Source organism: Pithys albifrons, chromosome Z (assembly GCF_047495875.1).
Source record: "Pithys albifrons albifrons isolate INPA30051 chromosome Z, PitAlb_v1, whole genome shotgun sequence".
NCBI classification, from domain to species: domain Eukaryota; kingdom Metazoa; phylum Chordata; class Aves; order Passeriformes; family Thamnophilidae; genus Pithys; species Pithys albifrons.
Window position 1 is genome coordinate 75,317,250 of NC_092497.1, and position 16,968 is coordinate 75,334,217.

Consider the following 16,968-nt stretch of genomic DNA (forward strand, 5'->3'; position numbering starts at 1 on the left):
TAAGGTACATTCAGACTGGCTGTTTGTTTATATATACAGCCAGTCACTGAAACTGTTGTCTGGTCTGAGAACTATGGGATTTTATGAGTGCTCATTTTCTTTGCCTGTCTCCTTGTGGTAGATTCACCTTGGCTGAATGCCAGGTGTGTACCCAGCTGCTCCACCCCTCCCCATCCCAACCAGACAGGGAAATGAGTAAGGAGGCGGAAAGAAAAAAACTAATAACATAAACTGTGGGTACGATATAGGCAGTTTATATTAATGCAGAAAGAAGGAAAATTAAAGCAGTGTGTATATACATGAAACAGAAGTAAACAGTCAGTCTCTACCTGCCTCAAGCAGTGATGGATAACTACCTCACTGAGAAGCAGTATTCCAGCATGGCAACAGCTAAACCCACTAGTCTCCACCCTTGCATATGAAGTATTGTGGTGTTGCTCTTAGTACTGCTTCTTGTGTATGACTGACAAAATTTTAGAAGTCACTGTAATGTAGAATTTCAGTCTTAAGTGATAGATTGTTAATTTCTTGCTTGTTGGGGAAAGCCATGAATTTTAAAAGGCAGTCGTTCACCTCACTGCAAATGAACTGGAATGGATCTGCCTTCATTTCAGCGTGTTTCTGGTGATATTTTGTCCTAGAGGTAAATAAGTAAATGGTAATACCAGACAGGAGGCAGGTGGTTAAAATTTCTAAAGGAGTAAAAAGGCAAACTGAACGATTCACATATTTGTTTCTTTGAATTTGCAGAAAAGATTGTGGTATTACCAAATCAATAAAATAAACATTAGATCTTAGGCAATCATAGTACAATGCAGTCAAAAACCACAAGCAAAGGCATAATCCAGTGGGTGTTGACATTTTTTCCATTATCAGCCAGATTTCACAGATAAAACTATTGGAAGGAGAACATTATAGGCAGAATGAAGTGAGTTTAAAAAAAGTCTTAAATGTTCTTAATGTTTACCTTTCATGGGCTCTCTAACCTGTGCTGTTTATTATGGCTCAAGAACTAGATGTGATACATGATGTTTGGTGGCAAACTTCTTGGTTTTTTTATGAGGCTTCAACAGGATTGGGGTTTCACTGTTGCTCCTAAGTTACATTAAAATTTTCTAAACTTAATTACAGCAGTTTTCTGACTTTTAAGTGAACACAACCAATAATTTATGGAGTGTGGAAAGGCGACAGGAATCTCATTTCAAAGACATATACATAACTTCTTTATGAGCATACACACGTTTATCTGTTTGTGAATCAACCATCAACTTCATACATATATTTTGACATGACGATCAACATGATACGTAAATCAGAGATTGTGAATGATGATAAATGAGTATATGTGATGTATATGAATGACGCATATTAAAAACCCAGGGTTTTGTTTGGTAATTCTGATTCAAGTTCTGCTTTAATTTTAATGAAGCAGATTTGTAATACAGCACATGTTAGAAATAGAAAGAAGTAAGGCACTATCCAAGGAAAAGAATTGTGACTGGATCACTCAAGTGTTGTCCCTGCACTCAGCACATCGTGCAGGTTTGCAGAGGTACTCGCTATGCTTGACTTGACACATCTGTTTAAGTGTGGGATACTGATCTACTGAGTAGAATAGCTATCTGACCCTTTCCTGGTGGTATTCTTACTTTGTTCTTACAGTCTATCTGGCTGAAGACTGATGACTAGATAACTGTATTCTGGAGTCTAAAGAAAGTACTTTTTTCTTTAGAAGTGAAGATGTTTCATGAAGGCATTCCTGATATACTTGGTATATGGTATATGTGATATTGAGAGTGAAACACATAATTTTACTGTTTTATATTGTTTGAAAACATTCCTGTTTCAGGATCATGTGCTTATCATATTGCAACATTAGATAGGTCAGCATTATTTTCAGTATTTTCTGGACACACATGAAATTCCACAGATACAGGAATTGCAACTGCACTATATGGACTTTGGAATAAGAATCCCTTTGTTAGCAGCTTGTATAAACTAGTTTAGGTCTCGTTAACTTACATTACAAAGATTTTTTAGCTCTCAGTTCTTCTGTTAACCTTGTGGGTGCCATACTGAGCCCAACTGCACTATGTGTCTTTAGTTTTCTTTTGAAAGCTTTTGTGGGTAAACTGAAGCTTAAATGCTAGGTAAGAACAATTTCCCTAGATGTAATTTAGTCTCCTTAGCCATTCAGGAAACACAGCGGGGTACCTTAATGATACTGCTAGTAGTAGAAAGGGGAGTGTTGGTAGGGCTGATAGCCTCTGTAGAAACACGTGGTCTGAAAATTCTTGCAAAGTGTTTATATCAATACTGTGTACAAGGTCAACTAAATAACTCAGGTGCTGCAAGATCCTGCACCTTCTTACTAAAACTGAGGTCATGCCTAGGAACCTTAAAAGAAAGATTCTGGGCAAAAGTTAGGGGCTGATATAAACCTTGGAAATGTAAGCCCTTTGTCTGGTTTGAAATATCAGGAGCAACCTTCAGAGCTTCTGTACAGGTTGACTGCAGAAGACAACTCACTGTCCAAGTGAATTTGGGTGGGTGCACAGCTGTTGGTTTTCACCTGCACTGCATTCATGATGGCATTTGAAGCCTTAGCTGGGGGCGTTCTGTGGAGGCAGTGTTGTTGCTGTGGTTGTGAAAATGAGTTGGTGAGTTTTATGGTCTTTGCTGTGGCACATGCGGGCTGTGTGTAAAGAAGTTTGCTTCTAGTAACAATTTTGGTTAAGTACAGAGTGATGGAGCATTTAAAGGCAAAGTAAGTGTGCATTGACTCTGAGAAAGCATATTTTAAATTAGAGTCATCATCTTTTGGTTGAGACTGTGCTTTAATTATTTTCTGTAGAGGTTCCCAGCTAACTGTGACAATTAGGCATGCAATGATTGGAGGCAGATTTCTTTTAATGTTTTAAAATATTTGGGTGGCTTAATGAGCTACCACATAACTCATTCTCCTGACAGAAATATGTTTCTCCATAGGCTAATGAGGTAGGTCTTCTGAGTATCGGATCTGATGCAGTAAGAAAATAAGAGCTGCACTTCCAAGACGATGTGCTAATGCGGTAATCCACACCGACCAAGAAGAAGTCAGAAATGAGTTTGTTCAGTGTGCATATGCCTTCCAGCTGCTCATTAGGAATAGCTGAAGGCATTGGACAGTCTAAAACTCCAGTCTCAATGACATTTCCTGGTTTTTTTTTCTATTTGAAATATGAAAAAATAGTAGTTAGTGACAGCTGATCACAGAGTTAAATCAGCCATTGTGAAAGTCCCCGGCATGGGAGAGGTACTGGGAATGTCCACCTGATCCTGAGCATATATAATCTTTGGGGTTTGGGACTTCAGGTCCAAATTTTTGTTCCAGAGGAGGACCAGAACCTTATTAGGGCTGCAATTGCTGCTCTTGACAGGACTGTGACCATGATCCTGACCAGCAGGTTTCCTTTCCTTTTACTTTGTGCCCAGGGATGCCAGGTGGTGCTCAGCACAGGGGCTAATGAACACCATTCTCTTCTTTTCCCAAGGTGCTGGGTTATATGTCTGTCTTTAGGTGTTAAACCTGAATTTGTCTGTATCATTGAATATATTGTAATCTTTTTATTAAATTGTAACTCTGACTTGTAATCTCTCTTGAGGGGTTCATTTCTTCCACTGGTTTACTTTTAAACCAGCACAAATATATATTCTCCTCAAGATTTAAAGAAGTTCTGATCTAGGAATGTTTTTTTAAATTTACAGTCACACTTGGTCAGCAGAGTATGAAAATTTCCTGAAGGAAAGGGTCATAATCCAGGATTCCTTTTCGTCTTTACCCCTTATACTTCTCATATTAAAGTCTTTACTTGCTGTTTTAATCCACTGAAAATTTCAAGCTTTGTTGTTCATGATGCCAAAGATCTAGTGGAGTATGGTGGTCAGTGCAGTGAAATGAGGACAGGAGAAGAATGAGATCTTAGAGTGCCAGAAATAAAAAAATGAACATAGGGATTTTTGGACTCCATAAGATAGATGAAAATGATAATTGGCTTTAAATGTTTCTAATTTCTGTTAGCTGGGAATTTTATTGCATAACATTTTTTTATGGTCATTGAAAATGTTTGTGGATATCTTGTAGTAATTTCTGTGAGATTTCTACAGTTATGTCTGTGTATTGAGCATTTTGATTGTATACAACAGGAATTGGAAACAACAGGAATTGGAAACAATTTTTAACGTTTTTTTAAGTCTGGATTTGCATGTAAGTTTATGGGGTATCCTGTTTATAGTGTTTTAAAGGTGCTGCAGATGATTTTTGGCACTGATTTTTTTCTGCAGACTTCAGTGAAGACAAGCCCACTGATGCAGTGGCTGAAATCTGGCTCAGCGCATGTTGACTGCAGACATATGTTAGATGAAACATGTATCCAACATCTCCTATCTTTATAGCTAGAATTACTAGAAAGTTTATTGCTCTAGTTTTTTTAAACCCTTATAAGCCCATAGAAAAAGACCTTTGGAATTCATAAATGTTACTGTATTTTCAAACAAGGCAGAGTTTTAATAGAATGATATAACAAAACTGTTTTCCTTACATTGATACAACCCATTTTGAGCCAGTGAGATCTCTGAAATTTGCAGATTCATGTGGCAGTCCATAACAAATTACGTTGTCAACCATCCTATTTTCAGTCTTCTGACAGACCTAGTAGTTACCAAAATGTAATGTAGTGATGTAATGAGTTGTATGTTTTCTCCCTAGACAGAAAAAGCAAAACTAGGGGAGCCAGGAACCTTAGATTATGTTGAAACCTTATGTGAGACAAGTAGACTGGACTTGAACCACTGTATCTTAAGATTTGCTATGGATATTTTATAAATCAGTTATTCTGGTAGTCTGCCTTTACATGGTTTAGTTTGATAGGTGGTTGCTGCCTTAGTTTAACTTAATCGTTCTGTGTCTGATATATTTATTAAAAAGATGATTAAGGATTTCAGGTAAGGATTAAGGTGACCTTATTAAAAATCAGATACAGTTGATTAGTTTTGAGGAACAAAAAGATAATTTTTTTCTTGGTAACTACATGTTCTTATCACATGCCAAGAAACATGCCAAGCTAAAAGGAGATGTCATGGGCTACATTGAAAAACATTTAGTGACACTGCATCATATCTAGACTCCTGAGAGTTTGTTGACACACCGATGAAAATCAGGGACCTAGTATGCAAAGGGTGGAATAAATTAATGCAGTATTGAATTTATGATATTCTCCCAGGTACTGATTTGTTCATCATGTACTTTCTTAGGTATTAGTGAGGCTAATTGACCATATTGAGAGAATTGTTGAAGGTTTTTGAGCAACTGAACAGATACCAGAACTGAATATGTTGCCTTAAACCACATATTATATAGATTTTAGCATAGGTTTTGAATGTTGAAGTAGAGAAATAAATCTGGTACTAATTTTGTAAAAATTTTTATGACTGAAGATAGTAAAACGAGTATCTTTGGTATAATAGTGGATTTAGTTCTTCTGGCCTAAGACGACCTTCTTTTAAAGGTATTTTTAGTATACTGCCTAAAGTGTTCTTGGTGCTAAAAACTGATTTACAAACTACAGTTTTTATTAATATTCAGTTGTTTCTTCCTTAGGTCATACCCTTCCTTTGACATATAGTGATAATCTGTCTCTAGCAAGGCCAGGTAAATCTTTCTGTAGAAAGTAGTAAATACAAGCATGAAGACTTGGAAAGCCCTCTAGGAATTTAGGCACATTCATTTTATGAATTTCCATTGATACTTGTGCAGACCAATGTTGTAGTAACCTTTGAAAATGTCATCCTAGGTGTTTGGTTTTGTGGTTACTGAAGTCCTAGCTGTGCAGAGGGAAGATATGAATCATTCCCTAGTGATGCTTGACTGTTCCCCTGTCTGATTGCCGCAGGCCATCCTTTTGCACCAATGATGGCCTATGAATGTAAATGCCCTTCTTCCCTATTTAGGAAAGAGTTTGTTCCTTCTAAATCATGAAATGATATTTGGAGAAACTCAGCTGACACAATGAGTTTCTCCTGCTTGTCTCTGTTGTGTCTAGTTGTGCTGGGGTGAGGAAAGTGACGGTTTATTCTGATCTGGAGCTGCCTATTCCTAAGAATAAAGTGTAATCAAGTTGAATATGAGAAAAGATATTCTGAGGGTGGTGAAGAACATAGCTATACCAAAGCATTGTGAAACACAAGGATTTTAGTGTATGCCTTCATCTATTGAACTGGGTTACACTCCACATAACAAGTTCCATGCTCCCACTTTTGTAGAGGATGAAAAGCATTGGATAGATTATCAAGAAGAAAGGGTAATTGAGAAACAAAATAAAACATGGTGATTTTAAGGTTCTATTTACTCTGTTCCCCCAGAATAGCAGAATACTCAATAAATTTGAATGTCACTGAGAAATTTCAGAACTGGTAAAATGGTATGGTGCTTGTATACAGCCTGAACTTTATGCCTATTGATGCAGAAAGATACTAAGGTGAAAAAATACAGCAAACTTGAAAAAGAAATTGGATTCTAGGGGGGTTATTGCTGATATCCAAAGTTAGAATAATTATTGCGATCAAAGTTTGAAATAGAGATTGTGTTTTGAGCTTTGGGGCACAAGGTAATCGCTGTCTGACAGATATCAAAATTAAACTTGTGGAAAGATGATGTAATTTCTACCTTTTATGGGCTGTTATGCTACAGTCTAAACTTACTGTGCTGGCAGTATACAAAAGTATTTGAGTCTGTTGTTTGTTTGTTATCAATTGCTGTTTACAAAGTCCTTTAAGATGTACATCCATGTCAACAGGAGCACTAGCCATCTAAACCACTGTATTTAACCAAATTAAGTCAGGACTAAAGGTTGGGTTGGGTGCATTTTAGTTGTGCAAGTGTCAAAACACTACTGATACATATAAATGGTCTCACAGTACTTTGAGCATACAAACTGAGCATGTGTGCATTTTAAAGTATGATGTGTGTTTTTTAAAATGGAGTTATTCTTCCGTACAAGTTGTGCTGCTTAGTCTCATTGGTTTGTTGGTTAAGTGCAGTGCATCACATGTCTAGGTATGAGGCCTTATGCTACTGTCTGGTTTTTCAAAATAGAGCCACATCTGAACTACTGTGTATGCTACTGTGGAGCAGTTCGAGTGCCACTGGAAATAAAAACATAATGACTGGGCAGTTAAAGGTCATTATCTCAAGATTTCTAACCAGAAAAAATGAATCCCAAACCATTTCTTATGTTTTACACTCACTTCATGACTGGGGAATAGAACAAAAGAAAATAGGCACAGTAATGCGATTTCTGTTCTATTTCCGATTCTAATTCCATTCCATTTCATTCCATTCCATTTGTACCTTTTTGAGACAGGGTTCTTACAATTGGGTTTTAGTGTAACTTTAGGAACCTACAGAAAAATAAGCACCGATATTTTATAACCTTCTGGCAGGATAGAGGCATGATGTAGCTGTTTCCATCAAAGACTTAATATCAACATGACATGTGCAGACTTTTGCAAATAAACAGAACAAGATATAAATCTGGGTGAAAACCAGAACCAGTACTAGAGAAATTAAACTTCAGTCACCTATCCTGTAAGTAAACACATTGCAGGAAAAAGTTATTTCAGAAGTTAACGGCTATCAAAGGAGAGCTCTAGGATACCAAAGTTGTTTTTATTTTTGCTTGCATGATTGGTTTAACCCAAAATCATGTATTAATAGGAACTGTGCAGGTTTACACAGTGAAGTGCTAATCTACCATGTAGACTTTGTCCCAAGTGCTAGGGCCAGGAAGAGTGGGGACCTCTAATCTCTTTGCATGATCAGGTCTGGCAAGAGTAATTGTAATGATTTTCAGAAGTGGTGTTGATGTGTAACTGTATAAAGCAAATTATCTCATTGCTTCTGTCTTTATTCCCTAACTAGCATAATTAATATCCAAATGTTCCCTATGGTTAGTTGTATTTTCTGCTCAGCTAGTTGACAGACACTGGTGAGATTTGAATTCACAACAAGGCTAGAGCAGATGGCTACGCTCACTAACAGATTACTGCATCAAGGCATACAAACTCTCCAGCTCTGTCTCAATAGACTTCAACATATGATTTACAAAGTGAACATAATAGAAGAAATCCATGATGCCTATAATGGAAATCATATTACAGCACTACTTTAAGCACTGGGAGAATTGCCTGAGCAGTTATTGTGTAGTGTACCTGTGCTGATTTTCAAATCTTATTAGGCAAGACAGCATTACCTGAAAAATTATTCATCTTCTTTTTTTGTATTCCTCTCATTTATTTTTATTGAACTAATTGAAGGCAGATTTCTAATACATATAGATTCTATTGAATGTTCAGCAAATATATGAATGTATTCACACCTATTTGGTAGTTAATTATTTGTTTTGGATATTTTATATAAGGAAGAAATTCTCTGCTAAACTTCTCTACCACCAAGTCCATGATGAAACTGCTGTACTATCAACTAAAAAACAAAACCAAGGAAAACTGTTTTTTCAGTAAAAGTCTTTGCAAGATCATGCATACATATCCAGCAAATAATCAAGCATATAAGCTAGATTATTTGAAGTTATATATTGCTAGTAAAACTTGCCTGAAACCTTTGCTGAGAAATGCCTCATAAAGGAGACCAAGGCTTTACAGAGCGTAGCAACTCCAAATGATGTATCTTTTAAGAAAGATGATACTCCTAAAATGGTGCATAACTATTTGCTACATAAATAAATACAAAATTTGAATTCCTATGGGCCTGCAGTCTACTGACATTACTGACAATATTTTTGAAGAGGGACAATCTGTAATTCCTTTTGTTTTAGTAAGCATTCAGCAAATATTTACTCTTTGAGAAGCTCCCATTGCTTTGAATGCTGAAGAATGAGATACATAGTGATCTATAGCTCTCTAAGATGGAGGGCAAGTCTCTGTTATTGCAAAATCTGGTCTTATGTGGTGGCTAGTTGTACCATCTCACTACTTGTCTGCTCTCCTGAGGGCAGGAGAAAAGTCCACTGAGGTGCCTTGGGTAGAGCTCTGCAATTGTTGACCTTTTCTTCTGTCCTTTCCCTCTAGTTCGATCTGTTCAGCACTCTGTTTCCCTCACTGTACTTAAGAACTAGGTTTTGCCCTGCTCTCTGTGATCTGTGTCTTTGCGTGATAGGAAGGCTGCAGTCTCCTGTGTTATACTGGGAGCTAATAGGATTTTCCTGCTAGTGTTGTTGAGAACGGCGGGAATACGACAGTGTCAGTTAGTGAAACATATGTGCTTTGCATCTGTTACAAAGAGACAGATAAAATTTCCAGTTTTAACAAATATGGGAAGTGGTTTTGTCTCGTTTTGAAGTTAAAAACTGAAGTTAGGATAACTTCTGTTTGCATACCTGAAATCTTTCCCCCATAAAATTGATTGGCTTAATGTATTTCCACATGCAGTAATGCTTTCTTAGGATGTGAAGTAGAGGAGGTACAGAAAATACATAAAGATGCTGTTTGTACTGCCTGCATGAATAGTAGTGACTATATGTGAATATATGATGTAGTGCTGGTTTTGCTTGCATTTATATGGCTTGTTTGGCATTGCATGGTATCCATTCTGTCAAATACAAATAGATTTGGTTTTTTATTGTTGTTGTTTCTATCATAGATTTGCCCTCAGCAAACTTAAGCAATTCTAACATCACTGTGGTGGAAGGAAAGAGCATCACGTTGTACTGTGATACTGCTGGAGGGCCACCCCCAAATGTATCCTGGGTGGTAACTAATCTTGTTTCAAACCATGAGGTAAGTTTTATATTCAAATATGTGGCAATTCAGAGACAGGTGATACCTGCTGAAAAATGGAATGAAATTTCACGTCCAGCTTTAGTTAACATTTTATTAAAAAGATGGAAGTTAGTCCTGGGTTTACTTTTGTTTTCCAGTTACTTTGAATTGAGAGTGACTATGGCAGTGCTTGTGGAGAATGGCAGGCATTTGTTTCTCAAGACCCTGATTTACACTCTGCTTTTTGGGTGTTCACTTGTAAATGAGAGCAATGTAAAGTTTTAGAAGTAATGTGAATTGGGATACTGAAACACAAGGACTTTCTTACTATCACTGATACCTGCTTACAGAAGATAAATCCAATCTATCCTATTGTGAAGAAAGCTTTCTGTCTGTAATTTCATTATATTTTCATGTCAGAGGTTTTTGTGTTGGAATCTGGTTGTAAACATTTCGTGGCATGTTTAATATTCCTTCAACATGCAAAGCAACAACAAGAAGTTTTGGAAATGGAAGTTAAAATTTTGCTAAAAAGAATGGCAGGTTGTTTTTTATTTGGTTTTTTTTTGTTTGTTTGTTTGTTTGTTTTTTGTTTTTTTTAATGAAGTTTGACGATGTTTCCTCAGTGAAATAATCTAAGGGTGGGAGGGAATGTTTTTTTCTGGAATCTGTATATTTTCTGTCCCTACTGTAGATTGTGTGTACACTGAAGATGGCATGATTAAGTTCTTTCTGATGGAAGTATTGACAGAGCATGTAAGCACATCTTCAATCTGCACCTGCTGTCTTAATTAATTGCCATTATTTACACAGTGGGAAACCCCCCCCCCCCGTTTATTACAATTTTTTGACATTGGCCTTCCTTACATTCCTGATGGTACACACTGCCTAAACCTTCTTGTTCTGTACAAGGTGTGGGATGTGCATTTCCAAAACCTTTTTCTGCAGTGTGGAGGAGACAGGATCTCTAGGGTCTCCTAGTTTTTGTACTTTTTTTCTGTAAGGTCATTCTATCGGTCTTGTACAGAATTTAACTAGCCTGCCTTTCATTTCAGCTGTCATAAGTAGAGGGCTCTGCAGAGCTTTAATTATATTTTAAAAATAATTTCCACTGATATGTAAAAGTCTCCAAAGACATTAACTGTCATCAAGAATAAGAAAACATTTTGGGGAGCCTATGGCAAGTTGTGCTCTTTTTCTCTCTCTTCCCCTAATATTTTTTTATTTTTTTTTTTAAACTAGGAGCCAAAACAAATGTGGGATGCTGTTCAAAATATGAGATCACCTCATTTTTTTAACCCTCCTATGTTTGAAATGCCATGGTCAGTTTGCTTCAAGATTTCCAGAAGTATTTTTCTCTGGCATAACTTCATCATAGTATTTCAGAGGGACTCCTAATACAGGCTATCTACATCCTTAGCCTTGAAGCACAGTAGTCTTTTCAGTAGCAGGAGAGCACATGCCTTTTAAACCTCATTTGCCATTCACAAATGTCGTTTTTTGTGAGTGGTGCTTTTGGTTTCTTTTCTCTCACTTCCACATCTCAGTTGCTGTCCCCTTTCCCCTCTCCTCGTGTGCTGCTTTTGCCTGTTTTCTCTGTTTCCTGTTTTAAGAGAGAGACTTTAGCAAAAGTTAAAACTAGACTTTAGTTCTGCAAAGCTAACTGTATGTTCTGAGTTGCTATGCTGATGTATAATCCAACTGATGTTGCTTAGGTTTTCCTTACTCTAGGCTTCAGCCCTGAGCCTGTGGTTGAGCTGCTCTGCTTTCAGTCCAGGCTTGAGCACTACTCACCTCTAATTGTGCATAGAGAAGTGTGTGATGGGGTATTTGCTTTTCCAACCACCTCCCCCATTGTCACACTGAATTCAAAGGGACATTTAATTCAAGTAGAGTTATGGTGTTATATCGAGGTTCAAAATTCTGATTGCCCAGTACTATGTGCAGGAGTATTCCCACAAATTCCTGATGACTGACACTTAAGATTTTACAGATGCAGTGTGTGTTCTGTGCAATACTGATGTGTGTGTCTGTGTGGGCACTAAGAATAGTACCTCAAAAATAATTTTCAAAAATTATCCCAATTTTCTTTTTTCTGAATGTGTTTTGGTTCCTTTCCTGTTTAACAAAATAGTCTTGCTCTTCATGAAAAATTCAAATATGGAAATAATGATTTGGGGATCATACAAAGGGCCTGATTTAAGAACATGAGTGTCATTAACAACTAGCTTTGCTAGTGCTTTTTGTGTGTGCATATATAATTCACCCATGTTTGCTTCATCAGTATGGCAAAGCTGCACTTGTTATTTAAGACTGTAGATGGACACCGAGGTCTCCAGGAATCATGAGAATCAAAATTTCTAAGAATCACTTACCTTAATTAGCAGTACTTAAACCCATAAAACAGTACTTGGGCAATAACAGGTAGTAGGAGGTATACAGTTTCTTGTGGAAGGTTTCTTGAGATAAGAAAACTTCCAAGAGAAATTTGGTCAAGCAGTAGGTAGAATACACATTGTTGTCAAGGCACAGCAGGGCTCCAAAGGCAGCAGCGGAAGAGATGTCATGCAGAATTTTAAGGGAAGGAGAGAAAATGGTAAGTAAAGCAAGGATTGAACAGAATATAGGCAAAAAGAAAAAGTTGAGAGAGAACAGGCAGAGGTAGACCATTGAAGTTGATCATTATGTAGGAGAGAGGAATGAGCAAGGGTCTAGGTAGAGAAAAGAACATTTATGTAGAGAAGAAAAAGTATTTAACAAAAAAGGCAGAGACTGAAAATGACAGGACAGAAACATGGCTGAGTGCAGTGTTTGTAGCAGGACTTTCAAAGCTTTGAATCCACTGCCAGTGACTATTACAATTGGTTCTGTAGGTGATTTGTGTCTGTTTGGATAAGACACTAAGGTAAGGCTTTGATTAGTTGTGGACTGATACAGTTAAAGGGAATGGAAGATGAAAAATATCATTCAGCTATTGCCAATAATTACCTCCCTCCCCTTTGTTCTTAATGCTGTGGTTGATACATACATGTTTTTCTGATCATTTGTAGAGTGACACAAATAAGAACCCTGCCTCACTAACCATAAAGAATGTTTCATCCATGGACAGTGGACTGTCGATTTCCTGTGTAGCAGAGAACATTGTGGGAGAGGACCAAGCCTCTGCTGAGCTGACAGTATTCTGTACGTATGCAGGCCTCCATACAGATCTTGAGGCCAAACTGCACTGGCAGGAACTGTTTTGGGTATAAGTATTTCTTAGACCCTCAGGTTGTCAAAACGAAAACTCTTAAGACTGGTGATTTATCTACTGAAGTTAATGCTCGCAGTAGCCCAAACAGCAGTTGTTGCATTTATCTTTCTCAGCTCTGTATTCTACAAAAAAATCAGTTTCTAACTGCTTTCTCTTCCACTTAAAATAATGTGTAAGTAAAGGTCTGAAACTCCAAATGCTGAATGGCACTGTCAGTGTGGGAAGGTTTGTCATTGTGTGCATGTCCATACACACTGTCTTAGGAATTGCAAAGTTGAATGCATCAAAAGGCTTATAGAATTATATGAAACTACATATTTAACTTGTTACTATCTAAACCAACAATTGCTTTGTTCAAAAAATAACACACTCTCAACATTTGTATGGCCAGATGTAAATTTATTTGTCATAGCTTTGAATAGTACATCTATTTGTCAGGGCCAAGGAAGGGGGAAGGGACATGTAGTGTACAGGAACTGGCTTCTTTGTTCTAAGCTCCAGGCTGAATTCATTTTACATGAAGAGACAGCATGTTTTCAAAGTTGCAGCCCTCTGTTTAATTGAAGATGGGAATGGAACACTTTGGAGATGGTAAACTTAGTTCAACATGTGCTTATGACAGAGTAAACTAGAAAAATCACTGTACATGTAGGTTTGTAAGTTGAAATTGGATGTGGTAACTATGGGAAGGAAGATAAACTAGAAATGTTTGAACAGTGTAAATGAGGTTCTGAACTTGGCACTGTTAGGAGTGATAAAAGTTAGTACACCCAGATGAAATTGGATGTAGTTAAGATTAAATATAAAGGAAGTGAAATAATGGGCAAAGGTGTTGGACTAATCTCTTGAGGGAAAATAAGAAATTTGTAAAATTGAGGCATTTAGCAAATTTGAACAAGGATGGGAGTATGTATAGTAGAAAAGCGTGTTTCCTTGACAATAGAATCCAGTGAATTAAGTAATCTGTTCTGGCTTTGATTCTGTGAAGAAAATAGTCTGTAAGTTTGAATTTTGAACTGAACACTTCCAGTACTACTTGCTTTTGGCCAACTTTTAAATATTTTCAATACTGTTTTTTCCCTTCAGCACTCCTCTGCACCATTTTTTCAGCAAAGTTACAATGTCTCCTTCCCAAGAGAGAGCTCTTCTCAGCAATTCAGTAACTGCACTTCCCCCACCTTACAGAGTTCAAGTGATTTAACACATGTTCAGTTTTCAAAACTAGTCTGTTTTGTTTCTTTCCAAAGAACATCTTCATTTCAGTTGCAAGCATAGTACCCTAGACAGAGTAGGTGTGTCTTGCATAAGTATCCCTCAAATGGGTACCATTTCTACTAGTAGCATGCTTTTATACTGCTGAATGAAAAATACTTCCCTAATTACTTTGGAGGGAGAGAGGAAAGGGAGGAAGGAGATGTTCAGAATATTCTGATGTTCTTCACTCTTTTTTTCCCAATACAGTTGCACCAAATATCACATTTATTGAATCTCCAACCCCAGACCACCACTGGTGTATTCCATTCACTGTGAAAGGGAATCCTAAGCCCACATTGCAGTGGTTCTATGAAGGAGCTGTACTGAATGAATCTGAATACATCTGTACTAAAATACATGTTATCAATCAAAGTGAATACCATGGCTGCCTTCAGCTGGACAATCCTACACACCTGAATAATGGTGCTTATACCTTACTGGCAAAGAACGATTATGGAGAGGATGAAAAACGAGTTGATGCTCATTTCATGTCAGTGCCTGGAGATGGTAAGTGTAATTTTTTTTTTTAACATTAGCAGTTGCGAATTGGTACTGTTGAGACAGCACACTTGGCCAGTTTAACTATTTTAGAGGAAGCTTTTTATAGGACTTTTTTTTCTCTCTGAATGAATGTCTTCAGTATTAATTGTAAAATAATGTTTTCCTTGAGCCTTTTCTTCTCAAGGGAGGCCATGTCAGTGCTCTGTAAATCTTTCCTTTGAGTAACCATCCTCAGTGCCAGCTAAGGATAATAAAAGGTTGCTGTTTCTGAAGTTTTCCCAAGCCTCTCTTCTGATCCTGGAAAGCACTGAGTGCCAATTCAGCCACTCTGTAACTTGCTACACTGCATATGAATGGAACTAGGCAGTGCATCCAAAGACATGGAGGATGGCTGGGTAGCATCTAATGCTTTGTTGCCAAATGGAGTGTGTGGTCCAGTGAGTTGATTGTAGTATGTTGTTTAGGACATCAGTGGGATCTGTGGAGAAAAAAGTAACCCAGTGGCAGGATGGACAAGGTCTTAGGTCTTTACAGGCATTTTAATGTCCATTTCACATTCATCTAAGTGGAGGTTGGGCATCTACATATCTAGGAGTATACTGCTCATGATGGTTGCATCTTCAGTTGCTCCAAAGTTTCTGTCAAGGCTTTCTAAATACTATTTGGACAGGCTCAAGCTGGACTAACTCACTGAATTGAAGGGACTACTGTAAGTGGTTGGTGTCCACTGTGGTTTAACCTTTTCCCATATCTTCAAAACCATACGTGAAGTGACTGAAGGAACAGTCACTTTACATGTAAGCATACTGGTATATGTGTTAGAAAACTCAGAGTGGACCTTGCACATCTAGAGTGGAAATAAAGTCATGGATTTGTGCAGATAATTACTCGTATCTGAAAATATGAGCTTGTATGTACCTTTGGCTTTTTAGCCATGTAGTATTAATAGTTGCCTTCTTTCTTTTAAAGAGCATTGTGCATTGCTAATGTTATCTGGCAGGAAAAAGAAGTGGATATTTAAATTCTCTCTTCCTATATCTGAGGCTACAGACAGCAAAAGTATGGTCACATTTCATTTTTGACTCATCAGCTCAGTTTGCTCTAAGGAGAGAGATGGTAGGTCAAAAGACTTTCCCATCCTTAGAAGGAGAAGATGCAGATAAACCCAGGCTTTGTTTACTCCTGCTGTTCTTAATGCTTCTCTCCTCTATTTTTCTGGAGTTTTTGCTTAAATAGACTCATTACAAAAACATACCATGGTTTCAGTTACTGGCATCCTTTAACTTGCTTTATAACTGTTCAGCAAAACAGTTTACCTCATGGGTATTCTCTGTACAGTGAAAGTTCTCTTACACCCTGATTATTTAATATGAGCCTGGCTTAATTTTCTGAATTAGTTAACCTCTAATATATTTGATGATGTTATATTTTTTTGTCTTTGATCCAAATCCCTTTTTCCTGTGCTGTTTTTCCTTTATGCCTCTTCCCTGTCCACTGAAATCTTTCCAGTTGTGGTGTTTTAGATCAGTAAATAGAACTGTAGCCGTCCTCTAAATTAGAAAGAAAACATGATTTATTTGTTGCATCTTCTTTACATTCAATGTATATTATCTATATATTATGTAATCTGCGCTGTGTTATTTTGACACTTCCCAAAGCCTGTAGTGGCTTAAGCTTCACAAAAAGAGTATAGAGGAAATGGGACTATGCAAAGAGAGGATGTAACTGCATTAGAAATTAGTTCATGTATAGTGAATGGCACCAAACCAGTCTCAAAAAATTAACAGCAGGGTAAATGGCTTATCTACTTAGCCTCTTCAGTGTTGTTTTTGTTTTTTTCCTGAAAGAATTCATGGCATTGAGCTTCTGAAAATGTCACAATATTGTTGTCTCTTCCACTTTAAGCTAGCATAAAAGCAAATGCATTGTATTACAATTTTTTTTAACTATTACTATTTAAAGTGCTATCGGGCTTTCTCAAAACCTTAAAAGGCTTCTTCAGTGCTGTCATTACTGTGTAGATTTCTCTTCTGGCCCATATATTGTACATGAAACATAAAGATTAAGGACCATGCCCTGATATTATGTTCATTTCCATGTCTTCATGACTGAATTAAATACTAGTCCTGATATTTCATGGGGTGAGG

General features: G+C 37.2%; 1 protein-coding gene across 8 annotated transcripts in view; it reads left to right on the plus strand.

The window, feature by feature from the left end:
* Positions 1–16,968, plus strand: part of NTRK2 (neurotrophic receptor tyrosine kinase 2) — a 203,902-nt gene that overhangs the window by 32,088 nt on the left and 154,846 nt on the right. For all 8 annotated transcript variants that reach the window (XM_071581437.1, XM_071581428.1, XM_071581433.1 and 5 more), the window contains exons 6-8: positions 9,695–9,831; positions 12,864–12,996; positions 14,528–14,827. In XM_071581437.1, the coding sequence (XP_071437538.1) occupies positions 9,695–9,831; positions 12,864–12,996; positions 14,528–14,827 (570 nt within the window). The remainder of the gene's footprint in view (positions 1–9,694; positions 9,832–12,863; positions 12,997–14,527; positions 14,828–16,968) is intronic.